General features: G+C 36.9%; 1 protein-coding gene across 3 annotated transcripts in view; it reads right to left on the bottom strand.

Annotated features, from left to right (window-relative positions):
- uggt2 (UDP-glucose glycoprotein glucosyltransferase 2) overlaps positions 1–16,671 on the bottom strand; it is a 92,948-nt gene that overhangs the window by 34,089 nt on the left and 42,188 nt on the right. For all 3 annotated transcript variants that reach the window (XM_088603675.1, XM_088603667.1, XM_088603685.1), the window contains exons 22-23: positions 11,092–11,298; positions 9,158–9,289 (exon numbers count right to left, since the gene is read on the bottom strand). In XM_088603675.1, coding sequence (XP_088459801.1) covers positions 9,158–9,289; positions 11,092–11,298 — 339 coding nt within the window. The remainder of the gene's footprint in view (positions 1–9,157; positions 9,290–11,091; positions 11,299–16,671) is intronic.

The raw sequence follows: 16,671 nt of genomic DNA on the forward strand, positions 1-16,671 counted from the left end.
CAGATGACCATTTTTTTTATAAACTTAAAAGTAACAGAATACTGACTAGTAATTAATACCTGGTTCAGTTTTGTCAGTGTGTTTATGGATAGAGCTGCATTAACACTTTCCCAGACAAATATGAGTGACCACGGAAGAGTTAGTTTGTTAATCTCTTGCTTACTAAGATGCAACTGGCAGAATACCACCAGGATTTGCCCAATTTAAGTGTTTCTTATACCTCTAACATCTCTGTCTCATCTATGAGATTACAGTACCATTTAATACAGCATTTTAAAACTGCCTGCTGCATGTTGTCAATTTCTTGCTTCATATACACCTGAAAAAAATATTAATTTTTAATCCATGAGCCATATCCCATTCCTCATCTAAATTTTCCCATTATCTCTTAGACAATACATTCTTTATTGTTCTGTTGCTGTCAAAATACTGAAAAAATATTTTAGCTTTTATTAAAATGTATTAATAGTCAAGTAATTCAAGTAACATTGTTTTGTCAACTTTTCTAATATCCTTTTGGCAAATGTAAATCATTGTACTTAATTTTGTTTAACCACAACATGACATGCTGTTATTTTTTATTTATTTTATAAGGGCTTTTTTATTTATTATATATTTTAATTGCATTATTAATTCATTTGGGCCCCTACTTTCCAGCTGTAGATAAATCAGTTCTGTGCTTCAAGAACATTCTCTATTGTTCCCATATGTAGCGATTACATGTTTCCATAACTATTCCACTTTTTTTTCTCTGAAATTGTTTCATTCTATTAGCTAAATACCTGCAATTACAAACTTCCGTTTTGGACACTCCCCCTACAGCTTCAAAGTATAACTAAAAAATTGTTATAATTACAAATTCTATTGTTTTATCACCTGTTTTCTACTTAATAACTGAATGTAAACTTAAAAAGCCTAGACCAATACAGACATTCCCTCTTTGAAGTATAAGAAACCAGCCATTAGCTGCGTCTAATGTCTTCAACTTCTGCTGCTGCAGGAATATCAAAATTGTATATCATAAAATATTTTGCTTTACATACACATCCTTGATTTAACTTAAAATATGAATACTAAATATCTGTTGTCCACAGCACATTCCTAAATCTTTTGGAGAACTATTGTCCTTCAATTTTAAACCAACCCATACAGATTTTGAGACTACTAATCCTTTTAGATTAGTCTTGTGCCTGAGGTCTGTGTTCAATGTTTAGTAATACACCCTCCAGCTCTTCCATAATTCCTGTCTTTCCAGATTGCTGGGTACTCACCATTGGTATTTTGCTGCAATTCCACATGCTGATCCACTAGTTCCTTGTTCTTGCACTGTGTTCCCAATACTCCTGGCATCTAGGAATGAGAACCTAACTACCTAGTCCCATTATTTTTAAATTTTACCTTTGGTTCTCTTTATATCTTCACCACATTGTTCCTTTGTAAAAACTGACTGTATTCTTCCCCCTTTCCATTCTACAGTAGCTTAAATGTTCTACAAAATCTCTATAGATCCTTGTATCAAGCCCACTGGTACCCATTTTGTTCAGATACAAACAACTATCATACTATTAACTACAACTATGTTTTCTACCATATGTTGTATTGACAGAACAACGTGGCTTTGCATCGTAACAGCAGGTTTGAATCTCGAATCTAAAGCATTGCAGCAAATGGCGCATTTGTCAATTAATGGCACATTCTGCACAACCCCATCATTTTACAGAGTGTTCTCTCTTTCACGAAAAACTGTCTTTCTGTCACTAACTGTTCCAATTTCCCTGGAGCCTGCACCTGAAGTAAGCTCTGTTTCAGTACCTTAGGAATCAGACTATTCAACACAATGACCATGGTATTTACACACATATTCTTCATCTCATGATTGAGATCTGCAATAAGCTTTATCTTATTTACCAGTTCTTTGAGACTAGTAATGCTAGCTCTTTCTTCTGGGCAAAAAAACATGATATCTGGCTACGCTATCCTGCCACTAACAATGGACATATTCCAATCCATTTTCACGCCTTCTTTAGTCAAGTGCTTGAGTTTCATCATCAATGAGTTTCTCCCATCCTTCGTGAGGTACTGGTGGTTGATCTTACCAGCAATGTTGTGCCCCTGAAGATACTCACTGTTGCTGTGAACAGGCTAAACCCAATGAGGTGTTGAATGACTGCATCAAAGACACAGCATTTGAAGTAAACAAGCTCTAATGACAATTTTGATAAATATAAAAAATAAATAAACTTGATTAAATGTGCATGACAGTCAGCAATGACGGTCATTATGGCCACAATTTTTCTTTGTTTATGGCGCAGTTTAATGGCAGAGTAATACACAGGAGAGAAAAAGGTTTGTGTACAGTATTTTACAAAATAAACACAAAAAACACACTTTACAAAGACTGTAAGTGCCTAAGTCCAGGCCTTCTACAGTCCAAAGCTACACTCACCCGTCCCTACAAAGAACCCTAATGCAAACTGAGACACTGTTGTTTAGGGCAGTAATATCAGTTTCTACATATCAAACTGACTGTTCAGAGGACAGTCTGATATCTAAAACTGGAGGAAACTTCCTCTAAAACAGGTGTATCCCAGAGATACAAACTCTGCAGGTATTAGAAGGTATTAAAATTTCCCTCAGAAAAATAAAAAACACAGCCCTTTTCCATTACATTTACTGTCTCTTCAGTACTCAAAAATACCTTTTAAGTTTCAGTACTCAAAGAGTAGACCCAAATTACTGGAGCTTTGGCCTGCAGAAAGGTGGCACTCACTCGGGACACTCTTGCTTCTTCAGTTCTGGAGACAGAGAAAGAATATTATGATGGCTGAACCCCTAATATACCTCTATTTACCATCTTTTAGACTTGCCAGTCACCTCTCAGCTTAAATTATTATTGCTATTTGGGCATCTTCTACCAAGTCTCCACTCAGACAAAGGATAGTTCTATCTATAAGACTATGATTTTTTTTGTTTCCAAAGCCCGAACTAAAAACTGATCTCTAATTGAACTGAGTGGTGTACATAATGCTATATGGCTATGTGTAACTCATATGGTATAACTGGAATGCCCCTGACACGTTAAAAATATGAACAGTATTATCATCAGACCAGCTTACATTATAGCACAAAAACAAAAATCTTATAAAAGTTCTGTATACTAACATAATATTTCCAATAAAGTAAAAGGAAATGAGGAATGTCCAACATAAGCAGCCTAAAGATACAGTAGTTATCCACCAAGGAACTAAGCTATAAGTGCCATTTGTGAGGATAACAGACAGTGGTATGAAGAATGAAACACAATTAAGCAAAAATCTTCTCGTATGTACCAACACCAAAACTCTATTGATAGCCACTGTCATTAAAGGCATCAGGAAGGAAGATTATTTGGAGCAATGGACGGTATTAACAAAATTATAGTTTTTCTCAATTGCTTTAACACATTTTCTCAAGTGATACATACAAGTTCAAAACGGTAAATGCAAACCCCACAGCAGCAGCATATTTTGAAAAACACTACCAAGATTGCTTTCACACAAAATGCAAATGAAAAGCACATTTTAGCAAATGCATACATTCAAATTGCAGCAATTGACACATATGTCAATAAGGAAAGTCTTGTGAAACTAAATGAATTTATCTGTTCGGAGTTAAAAGCAACCAATTCCATGTGCTGTCAACCTTACTTTGCACATTGAAAACTGCACCTGCAAAATTATTCAATGATTATTCCATGTTAAAATACAAATGTTACATTATCAGCTAATTAATGTCAATAAATAATGGATTAAGAACATGGAGAAAGACTCCAGAAGGGGAAAGGACTGTTGTTAAAATGGTTGTTGCGAACAATAGCATTTGTCTCTGGGAGATTTGGAGTGCAGTTAACCAGGATTATGCCACATTTCGTTACAAATTCAGTGAGCCCCTCGACCACTAACCGAGACCTTAGAAGAAACCAGGTGTACGTGAGGCAATTATATGAAGTTCCTTTTGAGAAGAAGAGTGACAAGGTGAAAGAGATGCAATACCAATATACAGTATTCCAATAAGGTCTGACCAGAGTGGTGTTGTTAATTAATAATATAAAACAATATTGAGACATTTTTAACTCTACAGTAATTGTGAGATTACAGTAAACTGAACAGTTTTATAATCAACTGTGTACTGTATTCTGTCTTTCACAGAGAGTAATGGAGCTAGAGGAAAATGAAACTCAACATACATTGATATGCGTGGATGAAACTGGGTTTAACTTACCAAAAAACATACCAATCTGGCAAAAACCTTGTGGGTGAAAGAGCCACAGTGAATACTGCAGGCCAATGTGGTGGCAAAATCACTATGTGTGCAGCCATAGCTGAAAATGGTGTCCTTGCCCATATCCCAACCAGAGGGACCCTGCCCCAGGTGATACAAGGTATCAGGGAAGAGAGTAGGGTTGGGTCCATCTGGCCGCTGGCTGGGCACAGGTTCGATGTATGTGAGGAGCCGCAAGTACACCACCTGAGATGCCAGAGAGGTTGTGTGTATGTGAGGGACAGTGTGTTGAATCTTGGCACGAGAGTGAGGTGTCAGAAGAGACTCAGGTTGTAGTTTGTGTGCGAGACCCAGCCTGGTGGCGTCAGGTGAGGGTGCCTGTGGCTAGCGGCAGACCAGAAAGTCCCAGGGCGGCTCCTAGCTAGTGAGTGATCAGCGTGAGGCCTGGGTAACCGCGGGCGAAGGGCTCGTCGAGGGATCCCAAGCAGGACCGTGGCAGGTTTGTGACGGAGACTCTGGGCCTGGGAATCCGCGAGCAAAGGACCCAGAGTTCTCAGTGTATGCGACGCCATGTGGCCGGGCAAAACACAGTGTTTCAAAAAACTGTGTAATGTGCAAACTTAATGACAATTCTCATAAATTTCAGTAAGTTTCTATCAATATCTTAGCTGAATATTTCACGATATGCACTGTAAAAACACAGTACATTGATAATGCATCAGATCATTTGTATACATTTAATGAGAGAGGGGATAATTATGTCTTTAATCCTGGAAATTCCACATATTCTGGGATGTCTAAATCTAACAGTAACCTAATGAAGGGCTTTTTATCAGTGTTTAAACTCATTTGCAATGACACATCAGATTTTATTTAAATGTACTTCACACAGGGCACACATACCATAAAGTATTGAAATACCAGTCACAACCATTACATGGTATTACTTAGAAGGGTTGTGTTTTTTGTTTGTCCATCCATCCCCTTTTTCTTAATAGCTTCATGCACACTCAGTCAAGCACTAATTGAACTCATCAGACTGAACATAACAGACACCAGCCAAATGAGCTTAGCGAGCCAGATACATCCACGGGCCAAATTTCAACACCAGTTTTAGATGTTTAACTTAGAACGGTCTTTTCTGACAAATGTAATTAGAAGATGCCAGTCCAAGAAAGAGCGTAATTCTAAAAGTCTGTCAAAAACGTAATCACTCTTGAATATTTACCCTATGAAGTCAATCCAGTGTAACCAATCTAATGGGAAATCACAGGCACATTTTACGTCAATTCTTAACATGCTGTTTGAAAACAAATCTTTAATATTTGAAATATTCCAACTTAACATTTTTGATAAATTAAAACAGTAATCACTGCTTTTAAAGAGCTTCAGAAAACAAATCTCTGACATGATGGCTGTTTAAATTCCCAATGGACTGATATGGAGTTAATTAGTTCTGCACCCTTACAAACTGTTACAGATATACACATAATAAAATACTTCTCAACAAAATAAAAGTCATTTTCAATTTATATTTATATTGTTTTAAATATCTTCAAAAATATGCCATATTGTAGTATGAGAACAGATGCATTAAGCTGTAGTTGTTGTTTATCACTGTGTCAAAATGTAATTAATAATAATAATAATAATAATAATAATAATAATAATAATAATTGCTTACACTTATATAGCGCTTTTCTGGACACTCCACTCAAAGCGCTTTACAGGTAATGGGGACTCCCCTCCACCACCACCAATGTGCAGCCCCACCTGGATGATGCGACGGCAGCCATAATGCGCCAGAACGCTCACCACACATCAGCTATCAGTGGGGAGGAGAGCAGAGTAATGAAGCCAATTCATAGAGGGGGATTATTAAGAGGCCATGATTGGTAAGTGCCAATGGGAAATTTGGCCAGGACGCCGGGGTTACACCCCTACTCTTTTCGAGAAATGCCCTGGGATTTTTAATGAGCACAGAGAGTCAGGACCTCGGTTTTACGTCTCATCCAAAGGACGGCACCTGTTTACAGTATAGTGTCCCCGTCACTATACTGGGGCATTAGGACCCACGTGGACCGCAGGGTGAGCACCCCCTGCTGGCCCCACTAACACCTCTTCCAGCAGCAACCTTAGTTTTTCCCCAGGAGGTCTCCCATCCAGGTACTGACCAGGCTCACACCTGCTTAGCTTCAGTGGGCTGCCAGTTGTGAGTTGCAGGGTGATATGCTGCTGGCAATTAAGACATTTTTGCAAATCAATACAAAAGTAACAAAAATTAAAAGAGAAGTTTAAATGGTCTTAAGTAACTTCATCATTACATTTTACTAATGTTTTTTTCAAGACAACAAATTTAAAACAATTTCCACATCTGCAGCAATATAAGTGAAGTATTGTACCATGCTCAAGGAAACAAACAGCAGCTTTCTGACATTTGAACCCATACCGTGCCAGTTACAAGTCCTAAGCTCCAAGCAGTAATCCACAGTGCTACCTAAGAGTTGCGGTATAGTCTCGTGATTCAAATACAATTAGAAACAGTTATCTCACTGCACAAGAATGCTTAAGAAAAAGGCACAGCTAACATGAAGAATCTGAAAAACAGACACATGGTCTATGCAGTGCTTAGGATGAGGTTCAATTCTTATTCTCAGCCTTAAATTACAGAAGTGTTTGTCAAGACAGATCACTCACTAGATTCTCAAAATGTTCTTCTATATGACTATATGGAGAAAAATGTAATAATAAAGAATGTGGGACTAGGGTATATTATGGTTGAAGTTCACTACACCTTCAATATGTTGAAAATAGTTTCGTCACATATCAGAACCCTCACACAAACCATATTTCCAACACTTACACCTCTAGGGGCTCAGCATACACTTTACACACAAACCTACTAGTACACAAGAAAACACAGAAAAATCTACAATCAAACCACAATAGTAGTTGAATCCCGAATGCAAGACAAGAAATGAAGCAACAGGAAGAACAGGAACTACTCTTTATCAGTCGCTTTCAAAACCTCTATCTTAACTTTGAGCCTTTTATTTACACCTACCCCTGAGGCACAAACAATACAAGGCTGTGAAAAGTCAAATTCATCTACTGTTGGCCCACAAAGTACTAAAAATGAAGGCCACAATACAACCCACTGGAGTTTTTTTTGGGTAAGTGGGAAGCTTTATCAATAATGACCTCTCAATGGTGGATAAGTGTAAATGAGAGGATTTAAATAGTGCCTTTAATCATACTTAGCTCCCAGCAAGAGATGCACATATGCCTCATCATTTATTGAAGCATAGCAGAATAGCAACCAATGGGCACAGCGTTTGGTTGAATCTATATTTAGATCATTTTATTTGCAGTGACAACACACAGTAAACCTGATTGAAAGAGAAGAGACCAAGTCAGAATAATGATGACTTAGGAATGACAGTTTTGAATTTGCCTAGTTTAAAAATTACAGTGGAGTTCCATTTTACTTTTTGTTACAACATTTCTGGCTTTGTACATTTTGTTTTGTGTCTTCTTCTATGCATATTAACTGTATTTTTTGTTCCTGAGACAAAAGGTTTTTCAGGGTTTTTGCATGTTGCTGGAGCAGCACCTTTTACAAAGCACAGCAAACTCTTTCTGCTAGATTTCATAAACTGGACTGAATGCTAATAAAAAATAGTATCAGATTCAGTCTGGACTTTAATATGACTCAGAAATATGTAAATAAAGCAGCCAAGAAAGATAATAGTAAATTTAGAATATAACTAAATTGGCATACTTTAACATAAGACTGTATTTCACATCTACCGGAATGCGGTACTCTGCAGTTTTGCTGAGTTTCTGCACACACCTGAGATATGGCAACAGATTCAAAGACTGAAACTAATTAAATTACACCTTTATATAGCTGATAATCCAGTAAGTAAAATAAACTTATGAGTTGAATCAATGAGATACACTTCACAGGTCAGGAAGAATGTTTTAACAGATCATTCATACACTTAATTGAGTTTTGCACGCGCACTACATCACCTCATTTGGGGTGAGGTCGGGTGAATGTGGCCTTTTTAACTATGAATGGCAGGTTCCTGTAGATCATTCTGATGTACATCAGTGAGAGTGGTGCAGATGTGCAGAGCAATAGGCTGGCTTCTGGGCACAAATAAACAATTGATATGGTGGTCCAAGTCTGAAGGTCTCGGACAAAAAGGATTGTAATTTTTCCTGATGATAACTTTGTGAATTTGTTGCTGATCAGTGTGTCTTCTTGTGAGACTAGACTATTACAAAATATAAAGTGATATTAATTGCTTCTGCTGGCTGTCAGAGGGATTTGCCTTTTTATCCTTTGCTGTCATGAGTCCTAATTCAAGTACATCAATCAAAAACACCAGGAAACAACAGACACAAGAGATAGCCAGTTAATACAATGTGAACTTTAGCCTCAAGAAAACAAAAAGTCTGGTAAATCATCAGCAGATAGCAACCACAATGTAATAATCAGAATCGTATGCTTTTAACAGAGCTGTGCATAGACACCTACATAAATCCTTTAAGACTGCTGCCCACTGCATAATTCTGCCGTAGGTGATGCATACTTGTGACACTCCTTTGGATATTTGGTTGAAAGAAAATGTTGAGCTTTTCTACATTTTAAACAAATTCAAAAAAAGAATAATTCCTGAGCTGTTAGCAGGTCTAGGTTTAAGTAATTGTTCCTTCTTCATTTTCATCGAAAGATGTCAAAATCTGTACTGCCACATACTGCATTCTATACTGCTGTGAACTCTTTGAGGATTGTGCTTCAAGGTCGTGACATCTCACAGCAATAGCTCCTCAAGTCTAAGGCAAACAATAATCGATTATCAAGATACTTGCCCTCACTCCCACTTACCCTTCCATTGCTTACAACAGCCATCTGACCAGGGAGCAGCTTAAGAACATCTCTGCAGAAAAGCTGTTGGGTTCTGATGAAATCCACGCCTATGGTGTTGTGTCTCTTTTCCAAACTGTCTTTATCCATTCCCTAAAGCAAAAGTAATGAATCATTTCAGCAGATTAAATGAATATCTATTGTCCTGGGTGGAGGTGATTTATTGTCCCTTTCTAAACATCCACTGGGACCATGCTCAAGTTGTACTCGCATTGTCTGCAGCAAACAAAGTCAGATTGTTCTGCTACATGAAATATGCAGCGAGAGAATTACTTATTTATTGAAAATCTTTTGAATCTATTGAAGTCCCGAAACTGAACCAGCACTGCAGCAGTCAGGAATATTTCATAGGTGGATGGTGAAACTGTAACAATTGACAGCACAAAATCCAGTGGGATTACTCAGTGCTAATATTTAATGGAACTACTATTAACATTTTAATTATGTTGGATTTAATGTGTAAATGGCTCAACACCTTGATTTACTAAATGCGCTTTTCCACAAAGTCTGGTCTATTGTACTTCAAAGAACTGTTTTAATTTATGTGTGACAAAATACATACCTGGCACATTTTATAGTCAAATAGCAATACAACATAAATAAAATTAGCCTCAGTCTGTTTGCATAACCCATTCTGATTGTATATTTTTTTTTCTGAAGCCAAATTCTATTAAAAACACTATGGGGCCTATTGTGAAGCAGATAAATCTTCAGCTATTACAAGTTATTTCAGTCCCCTAAAAATACACTTGCATTCTTTTCAACCACAAAAGTTTCATAAAACAAAAAGACACTTTCATCTGGATACATCACGTTAAAATGTTCCTGAAAATGTTCAGCAGTCTTAGGAGCAAACTAAGTTTACAAAATAAACAAGGAAGCTGAGACACACCAGAGGGCATTTACCGAGATAATTAATGGTTAATTAGAATTTTTTAAATTACTGTGTAATCAAAATAATGTAATAAACTAGACATAGCAGAAATCCTTTGGGGATTAATAGAAGAGAAAATCAAAAACATTATGATGTGTTTTTCTCCCAAGACAATAATCTGGAATACATATTTTTGATATTACAAAAAGAATACTTGTTCTGGAGATATAGGTAAATACTGAATTATGAAAGTCACAACTGTTTTCAATAGGTTCAAAGTTAATTTGTGTTACAAAAACCTGAAAAGCATCACTTTGAGGACAAATCAATTTACAGTGATGCCTATCAGTACATCTTCAAGACAAGCTCTTGAATCAGAGCACAAGGCAGCCCATCCTTAATTTCTCTCAAAATAGTTTTGATTAATTTATCCTTCACTGTTTATTTAAAGTCCAAGTGTGGGGCTCTGTAGAAACTCCTCAAAATTCAAGCTCTGTTGTGGAATGACTTCAGTCCACCTTCTGTCAGGGGTTAATATGAAATGTCTGTCCCACATAGCTAATTGGAGGATTCATTCTTCAATCAAGGGCAACATTCTTTGCCTTCTTACATCAATCATTTCCTCTAATAAACTCATATGAGAGAGACTGTACAGAGAACCTGTGGCATTCAGAAAAAAAAAGTGTAGCCTGGAAACTCTCATTCCATCACTACCGATGACCTTTATATGAAAAGTAAAAACAAACTCCAAAATGAGCAAAGCAATGGACAAAACCTTAAAAATGAGATAATACAAGGAATGTCTAGACAAGTCTTCTTTTAACCTTATGTAGGAGAGGCACATAAACATTCCCGTTGTAAAAACCTCATATGACCCTTAAACAATGGTTTTATATACAGTAATGTTATGCACGTCCTTTATAAACTTAATGACCTTACAATGTCAAATGATTTTACATAAAAAGCTCTCAAGAATGATAAAGCAGGGCTCTTAAATATACCACATTAAGGTTTTACCAACCTGCAAAAAAAGGTCCTTTAGTTTAGTTCCTTGGGCAAGTAGCTGAATGTTTTCTTCTTTGATAAGCTTTGTTATAAATGGAAATGTTTCCTGTTGTTTCTGGGTGAGGAGTGTTGCCCAAATTGCTCTGGCAACCAGGCTGTTCTCTTCTGTTGGCTTCGCAGTAGGGTTATTTATCACTCCGATACGAGTGTTTGGGCTGGATTTCTGAGGCAGGAAACAGAAATCAAAACACATAAAATATTTCACAAACTTAAAACAAAAAAGACATCTCAAAATATTTTTATTCGCCGAGAGGATGTAGCTTAGTGCAAAACTGGATAATGTATAACTGTGATTTACAGCACAAACTCAAGCCTAATTTAGACATCTTTGGTGTTTTTTCTTGACTGTTGCAGCTTCAGTTTTTAATACTATTGATTAAAGTCTTTAGAATAAAATAGTTTACCTTAGTTCTTACTAGCTATTTTGTTTTTTTTTCTTTTAAATGTTATTCCTTTATCTTAGTCAGAACTTTATTCCCATTCTAATGGATAACTTGCTTTGAGTAGATGCTTCAGGTACATGCATTGATATATTACAGTGTTGTCCTCCAGTGCAAAATGATACAGATCTGTGGACAAGTATATGAAAATAAAATGCAAGCCAATTTCAGCAACAGAGAGAAACAAGATGAGTGAAATGCTGAAACATGCAATATGATATGAGACCACAAATAATATTAGCAACCATTTATTCATCACTATATAACTGCTGAATAATCAGTGCTGACATGTATCTATTTATTAAAAAAAAATCATTAAAAAAATTGTCTTTCATGGATTTAGAAACCACCATGAGGACCAGGTACATAGTGTGTTGTGAAAGGTATCATATTGGGAGCAAAGGGGACACACCCCCAGTCAACACATGACAGAAATACCCAAAGGCTTCAAAGAAAATATACTTTTCTGCTACAATGCTGATTCATCTTTATTTAAAGGTCACTGAAATGGCAGCAACAGTAATACCATTATGGATATGACAAAATAAAGAAAGACCTCTAAGTGCTAAAAAATTAGAATGATATTAAATAAAACACAAAGAGAATAACATGTCAGTGCAATGGAACTATTTTGGATATACTTGTTATTTAACACACAAAGTTACTATCAAGGAGTGTGTTTCAACTGACAAGAAGGCTATGCTCCTCTTGTTCTAGACCTCATTGAGCAGTGCTGGACAGAAGGAGACTGGATTACTACCAAAGGTCATTTACAAATCTGAATCAATACTGCACTTCTATCAAAAATGGTGCACCAAAAACAAACTATGCAGCTAGGTAATCATTCATGATACATATTTAGCACTGAGTATTCAAACATATTAAAAGTAAAAATGAGGAAGCATTAGAAAAATAGCAATTACAATAAACGTCTGTGTGCTGACAACCATTCATATTCAGCACACTTCTTGTTGGTCTGCCTCCTTCAAAATCCAGTGTAAGTGTTTTTGAGACATTAGACGGTGTTTCATACTGTACTTCTTTTTTTTAAAACTTTGTATCAGTGCATTACTTCATTGTTTTACTTGTGAAGTGAAACATTTGAACACACAGTTCTAATTCTTGCATGTTAACACTGCTCCAGACATGTTAGAAGACAGGACTGGGTGAGTGTTGCCCACAATGTGACAAACACACATACTGTATCTGTCTCATAGAGCATGCACTGAAAAAAAAAATCCAATTTTTATAATACTAGTTAAACCAAAATCATACGTTACTTCTTAATAGTTATTGAATGCATTTGCTGCAATACGTGAATAAACCAACTGGCATTTAATGGTAAATTTGTAATGTTATTTTCAACCATGATATAAATATGCTAATCCCCTTTTGGGCAAAATACTTTTGGAGAACTTTTAATTTAAAAGGTTAACATTAACTTGCTTAATTTAAACTTGTTAAACTACAGTTTTAAACAAAACACGAGCACTTATCAATTTCAATTGTCTTCATTCTATTTTTAAACTAACACAGCTGAGATGCATTAAGATTTTAAATTTTGATATCAGAAAATGTAAGCAATTATCCTGCCTATCTGTTCTTCCAGCTACAATTTAAGGCAGCTTTGATAGCATTAATATTAGAATTTATGTAAGGAAAACATACTGTACAGTTATCATCAGTTTTCTCTTAAAACACAGAGGTTCTCAAACATCTAGTTATACTAAGAATGAAATCACTCAGTCTCCATGTTGGTTGAAAAACAACAACAAAAAAAATCTATAAAGAGTAAGAGAGGCTTTCGGGTCATTTTTTCAACACCACATTTAAACGCATTTCACTTGAAACTAGAACATACAGAATTCATAGAATTCTGTATCAGCAAAAGCTGAAAAACTACCAAATCTACAAAACAAGTATGAACCATTACAATTGTGGATTTGGTGTTATTTATGCAGTCTGTAACATTTATAATTCTAAATATGGAATTCAAGGAGTGGCACAGCCCTCTAAACAGGTGGAATGGTGATTTCTAATGTACTGTAGTGTGAGGTTGTTGAGATTTGAAGCAGACATGATTACAAGGCGGGCTAACCACAAAACAAAGGTAAACGCAGTACTGGGCATTTCTCTTTAGCTTTCAGGAAACTCTGGCATCAACGCTTGCGTCCTCTTTCAGCAGGGAAACATGAACAAGGGGAGCTGATAGTACCTCTGGTTAGTCTCAGCTCCCCTCTGGGACAGACACTCACCCCAGCCACAGTGTATCAATGTATTTACCTAATTATCCAGGGGGAAAATGACCAGTATGAGATAAAGTATATTAAAAATCCCATTAATTTGGGATTAAATTAATGGGATATGGCCAGCAGCCATATCACCCTGCAACTCACAACTGGCAACCCACTGAAGCTAAGCAGGTGTGAGCCTGGTCAGTACCTGGATGGGAGACCTCCTGGGAAAAACTAAGGTTGCTGCTGGAAGAGGCGTTAGTGGGGCCAGCAGGGGGCGCTCACCCTGTGGCTCATGTGGGTCCTAATGCCCCAGTGTAGTGACGGGGACACTATACTGTAAACAGGCGCCGTCCTTCGGATGAGACGTAAAACCGAGGTCCTGACTCTCTGTGGTCATTAAAAATCCCAGGGTGTTTCTCGAAAAGAGTAGGGGTGTAACCCGGCATCCTGGCCAAATTTCCCCATCGGCTGTTATCAATCATGGCCTCCTAACAATCCCCCTCTGTGAATTGGCTTCATTACTCTGCTCTCCTCCCCACTGATAGCTGATGTGTGGTGAGCGTTCTGGCGCACTATGGCTGCCGTCGCATCATCCAGGTGGATGCTGCACATTGGTGGTGGTGGAGGGGAGTCCCCATTACCTGTAAAGCGCTTTGAGTGGAGTGTCCAGAAAAAGCGCTATATAAGTGTAAGCAATAATTATTATTATTATTATTATAATTTGGCTTGTGGCGAAAATTCATTACAACACAAAACACAAATCGCATGGTCTTTCACAAATTGACCTTAAATGCTACATTATAATAGGGTAGTACTGTACTCATATTATATTGCCATGTAATCGTATGTGCTTCCTGTAAATAAATCATTGTTTCAGACTGTTATATTTGGAATAATGGTGTGTTTTTCCCTGCACAGATGGTCTGAATCGGTGCTCTTCATTATACCAAAAGAGTCCATCAGAGGTCAAAAAGTAGTCCCCTCAGGTTCCTGTAAGCCCCACATTCTGTACATCTTTATTATACTGTATTTCTTATATTTCTTGTGTTGCTTCTCATGAGATTGACCAGCTAAGGTGACTTTATGCCTACTTTTTAGTTATTCATTCAAACAAAATATCAGTCATACATATTGTTTTGTTTCTTCATGCGATTTCCTGCATCCTACAGTGGTGATATAGTACGTGTACCTCTTTATACGAATGTTCTTTTTATGAAATTTCGATACTACGAAGCATGTGAAAATTGTTATCCCCATTCTGAATAACGGAAGCCAACTTCGGAACTATGAAGAAGTGATACGAAGGAAAATTTCCAAACCTCTGACAAATGTGTAGAATGAAGAGGAAGGTGTCATCTGACTCATTTCATATTGAGTGTATGCATCATACTCCACTAATTAGTATGGTTGAGAGCTAGCATGGAGCCTTTGGAGTGGCACGAGACACATATGTGATACAGTTCACCATGTCTTGCCTCGAGTGTTGTTCGCTATTGTGCCTGTTCTTTTTATGTAAGAAAACTGGTAGTTTAAGACTTTATCATGGACCCTAACAGGGTTAACCGTTTACTACCAGTGACCTATTTAGCCAATGTCCGCCTGGAATTTCCTCCCCCTTAAACATTTGTTATATCTCTGCAGCAGAACATAGCAGGAGCCTGGTTCAGGTCTTAAATTGAAGCTAACCCCCTTGGCTTTGAGTGTGAATAGTCAAATTTCTTATATTTCTTAATGTGTCCACTCAGCAGACAAACATATGAAAAAAAACCCAAAAAAACAGCTGGCGAACATGTTTTTTTGGTCTTCAGAGGTCAGATTTTTCAACTATATGCATGTCAAAGGCCTGGGAATGATTTTAAAACCTTGTTCTAGGTGACTACTAGCTTGGATAAAAATCTGGGACAAACTGATCAATTAGAAAAAATTCTACATCATGTTTTGTGAAGAATGGACCTGGAAAAAATTAATAAAAAATCATGAAAATATTGAAAATAAGAATAATAACCATTGCAATTGCTATAAAAACCTTTAGACACTGCTAGAGAGCCTTTATCTGCTGTTATGCAATGAAAAAAAACCTCAGAGTTGCCTTCTGGTGTGGAAAAAAAGGAGCACTGATAAGAAACTGATAAAAAACTGATTGATTACCCCTTCTGAGTCAATGATTGACAGCTAAAAATGCAGCCTGAAGCTTCTAGAGGAAGTCTCACCCCCTAAGGGCTCTGAATGGCTGAAAATACAATGAATGACAGCGGTTTATTACCAATCAAATCGCCTTATTTCTGCCGGTCGTTCTTCAAACATTTACTACGTAATCAATAACGTTTACTAGTCTCTAGCTCTTGAGATAAACTAGTCTGGGTTATTTTGGATATATATCATGCTCCAGAATAAGGTAAAAACATGGGAGATATATATATGCTGGTTTTTGCTTTTGCGGTTTTGTTGGTAAAAATGTATGATATTGACATGCTGTGCTTGCCGGGTTGCCGTGTGTTTTTATTGGGATTCTGCTAGTTCATTAATTTATTGGTTTATTGCATAATAGTGTCATGTCTGTGGAAACAAACTTGATGGTTTTGTTGTGGTGATATTGGAGAATACGTGCATGTGAGAAAATTGGGGAGCGGTTTCAAACAAACGTTGTTTATCTCACGTTTATCTTAAAAATAAAAAGTGTCATCTGGGGAGACAGGAGTGCCCCTCGGTGACCGTGACCCGGACTAACAGAAAATGAAAATTGTGAATGTGTGTGTATACAAAAAGCTAAAAACGTGGTTACTGAATAGTACAGAACTATACCGTACTTTGGTATGATTAATTATGTTTATCTAGCTAAGCAGTGTTGTTTTACTTAAA

Source organism: Lepisosteus platostomus, chromosome 2, assembly GCF_059453375.1.
Source record: "Lepisosteus platostomus isolate fLepPlt1 chromosome 2, fLepPlt1.hap1, whole genome shotgun sequence".
NCBI lineage: Eukaryota > Metazoa > Chordata > Actinopteri > Semionotiformes > Lepisosteidae > Lepisosteus > Lepisosteus platostomus.